At 39.4% G+C, this 8,314-nt stretch overlaps 1 protein-coding gene across 1 annotated transcript in view; it reads right to left on the bottom strand.

Moving 5' to 3' along the window:
* Positions 1 to 3,630: 3,630 nt before the first annotated feature.
* The window catches only part of DHTKD1 (dehydrogenase E1 and transketolase domain containing 1), a 51,800-nt gene continuing 47,116 nt past the window's right edge, over positions 3,631 to 8,314 (bottom strand). The window contains exons 14-17 of the mRNA XM_007452575.1: positions 6,855 to 6,937; positions 6,340 to 6,509; positions 4,591 to 4,676; positions 3,631 to 3,781 (exon numbers count right to left, since the gene is read on the bottom strand). Coding sequence (XP_007452637.1) covers positions 3,677 to 3,781; positions 4,591 to 4,676; positions 6,340 to 6,509; positions 6,855 to 6,937 — 444 coding nt within the window. The 3' untranslated portion in view covers positions 3,631 to 3,676. The remainder of the gene's footprint in view (positions 3,782 to 4,590; positions 4,677 to 6,339; positions 6,510 to 6,854; positions 6,938 to 8,314) is intronic.

The raw sequence follows: 8,314 nt of genomic DNA, 5'->3' as shown, positions 1-8,314 counted from the left end.
AACTATTTTTAGAGGTCACCTCAGGCCCCTTACCAGAAAAGTTCTCTCTTTACTACCTGTTTCTGGGACAGCCTGCTGGTTCAAGGAAAAGCCTGGGAACAAGCTGGGAATATACCCTAGATAACTTTTGTGAATTCCCTTTCCAAGATTCTTCAATCTTTCTGCTACTACTTGCCACTCAGGACTTTTCCTTGCATAACCACAAGACGCCACCTAATCTACATCTATCAGGAATATCACTCTATCATGACCTTCCCCCTTGTTTTAAGCACATTCAGCAAAAATCTCTCTCTGCATGTAAAATATTTTGTCTTCTCAGATTATTAGTCCATTGGGGCAGTGGGCAACCCATTTTATCTCTAAATTTCATGTGTTTCTAATGTCCAGAACAATGCCATAAATGCAACACATGTTCAATAAACTATTTATTGAGGAAATACCATTCTACTCTTACAGGATCATATCTTATCTTTGTTCCATTATAGCTGGTTCTTCATGTGAGTCAGAGAAGACACAGGGAAACAACACTGAAGTAGTGTACTTTTTTTTTTTTTTTTTTTTTTTCCTTGCGTTATGCGGGCCTCTCACTGTTGTGGCCTCTCCCATTTGCGGAGCACAGGCTCCGGACGCGCAGGCTCAGCGGCCATGGCTCACGGGCCCAGCCGCTCCGCGGCATGTGGGATCCTCCCGAAACGGGGCACGAACCCGCGTTAAAGTAGTGTACTTTTATTAAAAGTTTGCTAAAATTAACTGATTTGGCAGCTGGCCATGGGGAACTAACAGTCTGCTTTAGATTGTGCTTTATCAGATTTAAATACAAACATGACAGTGAATTACTACTTCCATAGAATAATTTAGGAATTGTCTACTTGTGTAATAGTGTGTTACAAATATTGAGGATTTAAACATTTTGTCCAAATTTCCCCAAAATTTAATAGTTTTAGCCTGAATCCTCTGAGAAGCTGAAAAATGTAAACCAAATATCCAAATACATCTAGGAGAAATTAGGTAAAGCTTTTGGAACCTCAAGACCCAAGTCTTGATTCTTTCTTTCTTTCCTTCTTTCTTTAAATCTAAGTATAGTTGATTTACATTTCAGGTGTACAGCAAAGTGATTCAATATCATATATACATACATATATATATTCTTTTTCAGATTTGTCTCCATTATGGTTTATTATAGGATATTGAATACAGTTCCCTGTGCTATAGAGCAGGACCTTGTTGTTTATCTATTTTATATATAGTAGTGTATATCCATTAATCCCAAGCTCCTAATTTATCTCTCCCCCACCCCCTTTCCCCTTTGGTAACCATAAATTTGTTTTCTAGGTGTGTGAGTCTGTTTCTGTTTTGTAAATAAGTTCATTTCTTTCATATTTTAATTCCACATATAAGTGATATCATATGGTATTTGTCTTTCTTTGACCAAAAGACTTGATTCTTAATCTGTGACTTCCTTCCTGTGTAACCCTTAATTGCTAAAACCATATTTCTTCAATTTTGCAAAAGTGATACTGTTTCTATTGCCAGCCGAGGAATTTTTTTAAATAATAAAACTTCAAAGGTAATACAGTCAGCCCCAAAACGGCTATGCTTTAGAATATTTTTGCTTATAGTATGTGTACGGAAAATATAGGAAAACTGAGCGAAATTGTTCTTATAAAAAAGAAAATTGGGGGGACTTCCCTGGCGGTCCAGTGGTTCAGACTCTGTGCTTCTAGCATAGATTTATATTAATGGGATATTAATACCACATTATCAATTTTTAAAATATTTTACTTTATTATTGATATATTTATCCCGTTCTTTATTATGTGAGTATTTGATTTGGAATTCTTCAAATGGCCTCTTCCTGCAAGGTAATTCAAAATGCTGATCCACGTTGCACTGGTGATTGAGAGTAAGGTTAAGATACAGAAGACATTTCACGGCTCAAGTTGGAGATGTAACAGGAAACAGACTCGTGAGGTGTAAAGTTAGAAATCTGGAGAGATCTCAACTAAAAAAAAAATCTGGTTTTCCATCTCATTTTGTGCTCAGACTTTTGAAATGTTTTAACTCAAGAAACGGAGAGATCTGGAAAAAAAATGGCACTGTGCTTTTATTTTTTTTCTAGTTCAATATACAACATTGATAACCATTCTCATTAAACAGACCTTTGTAATTTTACTGGTTGACATGCGTGGCACTAAGTTACATGATTTATAAGGCTTGCACTAAGTTACATGATTTATAAGGCTTGGCGAAGGAAGAAAGCATTCACGTGTATAGGAATAAAAGGGATGTGAGTATTACAGAAACGGTAAATCAGTACACTAATGTACACATTTAAGATGTGAATCACGAATCTACTGCTGTGGCCAGAACAACCTATACATTGATTCTGAAAGACATTAAAAGTTGCCAGTAAAAGTGGAGAGGGTGTTACAGGGCCCCGGTACTTCCCCCATTTCTGAGAAAAACAGTGTCCCAGCACAAGCATGGTACATGGTAGTGCTCTGCAGCACCAAGCCATGTAAATGTACACAGTTTGCTGATATTTAGTTATACTTCCAGTTATAAGCTTAATTTCAGAATAAGGGAGTGGGTTGGTGACCTCTAGAAATCCAGAAAGTGCCTGATGTTGGGAAGTTCCTGCTATCAAAGTTAAAGTGACCCTTAAGTATAACAAATTAACATCATATGACAGCAGGGACTTTTAGAGGCAAGGCTGATGATCAACCAGGGGCTGAAATCCCCATATCAGACACCCAGAGTTAATTAAAAATATTAAGCTATCGCGGCAAGAACAATTTAAGGAAAAAGAAAAAAGATACTATGGCAAAGTAGACCACAAATCAATTTCATCATAACTATAACTCAGCTTAACAACACTGTGCTAAAGGATCATACACCCGGAGGTTTATATTTAATAAGACCTATATTTAAGGATAATGGGTAAAATAGTGATCTTGAAGAACACAAATCAGGAATAATACAGTTCTGCTATAGTGTTACATAAAATAGATTGCAGGGAGATCTATGTCACAACTGAAAACTAAATTCCAGGCATGATAAGGTGAGACATATTCTGGAATCTGTCCTATTCTCAGGTAACTGTTAGTTGGTTTTAGCTGTAGAGTTTCCTAAATTAGAACTATTTACAGGTGAAAATGATTTGGTGAAACATTTTTCACAGTGGCTGGAAAGCAGTACCAGAGATGACATAAATTGAAAATACAGGTAGTCAGGGACTTTGAATAAAAAAGGGAAAATCCATGAAAGTCACATGCGTCAAGAAAATAGGGAGGTAATGTTGAGGTAATCCCTATGCAACTATAAATTCAGACTCAAGAACTTTTCCTGGGTATACCCAGTTAATTAGAAAGAGTCGAGTCTGGAAACATCCGGATAAGGACCTAGCTCTACAACCCACGCAGGTCTAACAAAATATAACACTATGGTACTTTTAAGGACGAAAGTGACTTGTAGGATTCACATGTTGATGAACCATTCCTTTAGCTGTTCCATGTATTCTTCTGGATTAACCTCTCCTCTGTCCTCATCAATCCCAACATCTTCGAGGAATACATTCTTTTTGTGGCACCTAATGGAAGGAGGAGAGAGTGGAGGAGGCGAGCCTTTCTTTTTATGGCAGTTTTCTTACAAGTAAGTAGTGTTTCTTCGAAGGGCATCATTGGGTGAAGGTCTTGGCGAGGACTTCTTCATGCTGCTCTAGATGAATGCTGCCGATTCCTACAGCAGGTACCGGCAACGCGGGTCGGCTCACCAGACGGAGCTAGCGTTGGAGCAGAAAAGAAATACAATGACATTTGGACTAGACCAGAGCTCTGCTTAGCTCGTCCAGGGATGTGCATGTATTTCTCTGAAGTTGTTTAACTATAAATCACCTTTTTGGAAAATAATCTGTTACATAAAATAGATTGCAGGGAGATCTGTGTCACAACTGAAAACTAAATTCCAGGCATGATAAGGTGAGACATATTCTGGAATCTGTCCTATTCTTAGGTAACTGTTAGTTGGTTTTAGCTGTAGAGTTTCCTAAATTAGAACTATTTACAGGTGAAAATGATTTGAGTGCCGTAAACTGGTATCAAGTGACCTTATTTAAGCAGAATAGAAAGATAAACAGAAGCACAACTGTTCTTCTCCTTGTTTTCCTCTTCCTAAAACACAACAAAGAATTTGGCCTCCGATGTCTACCAGCTTTGCAGGTGGGCCTGGAATAAGTGTTACTGTAAAACAAGCGAGCTCATCGCTCTCCTACCCCGGGGCTTGGATACTGACCTTTGGGACAAGAATGCTGAGTAGGCTAATGGGAACGGTAGACGACAGGTAAGTTTTCTACCTTTTCAAGTATAATCGTTGTTTTTGTTTTGTTTTTTAACATAATAGTAGTAGGTACACGTATACATCTTGCTAAACACTCAGAAGTTTAGTCTGAAAAAGGAGCCTAAAACTAGGTTTTATATTTTAGTTTATCTTTAGAAGCTTTGAACTGATAATAGGGGATAAACCTATTTGGTGGCACTCCAATAGGAGAAAAGGGACACACACAAAACACTGCAAAGGAGAAAGAGCTATCACCTTGCAGGCCAGTTGCTTTTCAAACCTTGGAGAAACAAAAAACCAAGGACCCATGTTCTGAGGCTCCTCCTGACTCCAAATAAAATCTATGAAAGAAGAAAGTTCATCTCAGTACCTCAAGTAAATATATAAAACATAACTACACACACAGACACACTATATATGTGTGTGCACATACATACACATACTATACATGTTATATATGTATATATATACATACATAGTTACATACACACACACACACACACACACACACACACACATACACATATATTCTCAAGTAAATATATTATTACCTTTCCAATATGGCACAGTGTTGTCTTTTTTTTTTTTGAGAAATGCATAGTCATGTACCATCACCACAATCATGATACAGAACAATTCTCTAAACTCCAAATATTCCCTCATCCTGACCCTTTGTACTCAGCTCTTCCTCCCACCCCCAACCTCTGGCAACCACTGATCTTTTCTCTATCCCCGAAGTTTTGCCTTTTCCAGAGCATCAGATAAGTGGAATCACATAGTATACAGCCTTTTGGTTTTGGCTTCTGTGAATTAGCAAAATCCATCGGTCATTTTACTGATAGCAATAGTTCACTCTCTTTTATTCTTAAGGAGCATGATATCGTAGGGATGCACAATGAGATTGTTTCTTCATTCACCAGTTGAAGGATGTTTTGGTTGCTTCCAGCTTGGGGCAATTATAAATACAGCCACTATAAATATTCACATATGGATTTTTCCTTTCTCTTGAGTGAATACCTAGGAGTGGGACTGCTGGGTGGTAAGGAAACTCTGTGTGTAACTGCATGAGAAACTGACAAAACTGTTTTCCAGAGTGGCTGTACGAGTTTGCATTCCCACCAGCAGTGAATGAAGGTCCCAGTTGCTCTGCATCCTGATCGGTCCTTGATATTGTTTTGTTTTCATTTTAGCCATTCTAATAGGTATGTAGCCATATCTCATTTTGGCTTAATTTGCATTTCCCTATCACTAATCATGTTGATGATCTCCTCATATGGGTATTTGCCACCTGGTTCTTTGGTAAAATGACTGTTCAATTCTTTTGCACCTTTTGAAAAACTGGATTATACGTTTTCTCACTGTTGAGTTTTCAGAGCTCTTTAAACATTCTGGAGAGTCCTTTGTCAATATGTTTTTACAAATATTTTCTCCCAGTTTGTGGCTTGTCTTTTTTATATTCTTTGCAGTGCCTTTCGCAGTGCAAAAGTCTTTCATTTTGGTAAAGTCTACTTTTTCTTTTCTGGAACGTGCTTTTGGTGTTATGTCTAAGAACTTCTTGCCTAACCCAAGGTCAGGAAGATTTTCATCCACTTCCTTCTAGAAGTTTTATAGTTTTACATTGAGGTCTATGATCAACTTTGAGTTAATTTCTGTATAAGGTGCACATAGATATCTAATCATTCCAGCCCCATCTGTTGAAAAGGCTTATCTTTTACAATTATACCGGATGTATCATAAACGATTGTATAGCACTGATTCCCTCCAAACTCAAGAAATTCGATGTCTTATACGAAAGCGGGGGAGAACGAAAGGGACACCCAAAGGGACACCAAAAAAGACATAGAGACATTGGCTTCAGTTGTATTACTTTCATATCTCCAGATTCCATGAGATTCAACTTTCTAATAACTCTCACTGCTCCTGTACCATCTTTTTATTTGAGATAGTTCAAATAGGTTTCAGGTAACTTAAAACCAAAAAAGCCTAATAAGAAGGACCCTTTACCTCTAACATGTTTGTATTTGCTCATCTCTTCCTGCAGCGAATCCAGTGGGAAAGGGCAGAGTTCTTCCATTCGGATGATAGCAAAGTCATGCTTCCTGGCCTCCAAAGATGCTCTTTGCTTCAGCAGGGCATAGAAATGTTTGCCGCAGCAGAACACTAAACTCTTAACCCTGTTGGGTAGAAAAGGGACAGTGAGGCGGGGGAGAAATATCTTAAAGTAAGAACTGTAGCAGAAGAAAGGGGGAGACCACAGAGATTTAAATGCTTCACCACTGAAGCAGCGGGGGCGTTGTAGTGGGGTTCAGTCATGCTGTGCCCTGGCCAACCTTCTTGAGCAACATATGCCTCCAAAATTCACTCTTCTGTGCATATTCTAACTCCTACCCCATGAACTTAAAGGACTTAGATAAGGATAGAGAAGATTTGGGTCGCTTGGTTCACTTAACATGAACTAGTTTTCCCACTCACTACAAATCTACTGCAGAGTATGAAAACAGAGCTCCACATCAGATTACCTTTTTGGATCCACAGATGAATCACCAATGACTGGTTTGAATGCTGTTCCTGGTGCCATTTCTTGAAGAGTTGACACAGCTGCCTAAGGAGGGGGAGGGGGAGAAAAAAGCCACAAATCTATCAACCAAGGGAAAGGACCTGAAGATGCTTTTACTTATCAGGGATCTTTCCTAAGAACTAGTATCAAAATTCTCTCCTGGGGGCTTCCCTGGTGGCGCAGTGGTTGAGAGTCCGCCTGCCAATGCAGGGGACACGGGTTCGTGCCCCGGTCCGGGAGGATCCCATGTGCCACGGAGCGGCTGGGCCCGTGAGCCATGGCCGCTGAGCCTGTGTGTCCAGAGCCTGTGCTCCACAACGGGAGAGGCCACAACAGTGAGAGGCCCGTGTACCGCAAAAAAAAAAAAAATCTCTCCTGGGACTATAAGTAAACATATGCACTAATAAACAAAATATCTTTCCCCAAAGTATCTGTTCTGTATACTTCAGAATAAAATATTTTTCTGAGGTTACATAAGATCGCCTTTTGTCTGGTGCCACAATAAATTTTAACAGTCAAAATTTCAGTGTGGGGGACTTTCCTGGTGGCACAGTGGTTGAGAATCTGCCTGCCAGCGCAAGGGACACGGGTTCAAGCCCTGGTCCGTGAAGATCCCACATGCTGCGGAGCAACTAAGCCCGTGCACCACAACTACTGAGCCTGCACTCTAGAGCCCAAGAGCCACAACTACTGAGCCACGCGCCTAGAGCCTGTGCTCTGCAACAAGAGAAGCCACCGCAATGAGAAGCCTGTGCACCGCAACGAAGACCCAACGCAGCCAAAAAAAAAAAATTTGCAGTGTGATGACTCAACTTTATTATCAATAAAAACTACACCTTAACTTCTTGGAATCAGAAACAACATTTTATAGAATTTATATTGTGAACCGGAATAGCTGAGTTTGGGCAATTATTTCTGTCCTTAGGATTTTGACTATAATTTATAAACGAAACAGAACAAGTAGGAACAACATATGAATATTTCCACGATGAAAAGAAATTTTATTACTGAGCCCAATTTAAAAAAATACTTGGGAATTCCCCGGCAGTCCAGTGGTGAGGACTCAGTGCTTTCACTGCCGAGGGCCCAGGCTCAATCCCTGGTCAGGGAACAAAGATCCTACAAGCTGCGTGGTGCAGCAAATAAATACTTGTTGCAAAGAACTTAAAGTAGAAAACTGATAAAGCCAAGGTGAGGGATTTGATCCCTTTTGCTATCATCTAGTTAGTTTCCCTATAGTCTAGTCCCAAATGGGTATATGACATTTAGACTAGGCCACTGAGGGCAGCCATACTGATGCTGGGATACTGTATATAACCTAAAAAATTAATATTAGCTATTCAGCTATGCTTATTAGTAAATAATGTGTGATAGAGGCAATCTTTCTCCGTTCTGAACCAGAGCCTTTTGTCAGTCCCCACT

This window comes from Lipotes vexillifer, unplaced genomic scaffold, assembly GCF_000442215.2.
Source record: "Lipotes vexillifer unplaced genomic scaffold, Lipotes_vexillifer_v1.1 scaffold628, whole genome shotgun sequence".
In the NCBI taxonomy this organism is placed as follows: Eukaryota; Metazoa; Chordata; class Mammalia; order Artiodactyla; family Lipotidae; genus Lipotes; species Lipotes vexillifer.
The sequence above is the reverse complement of the archived record's forward strand: the minus strand, read 5'-3'. Positions and strand labels throughout refer to the sequence as shown.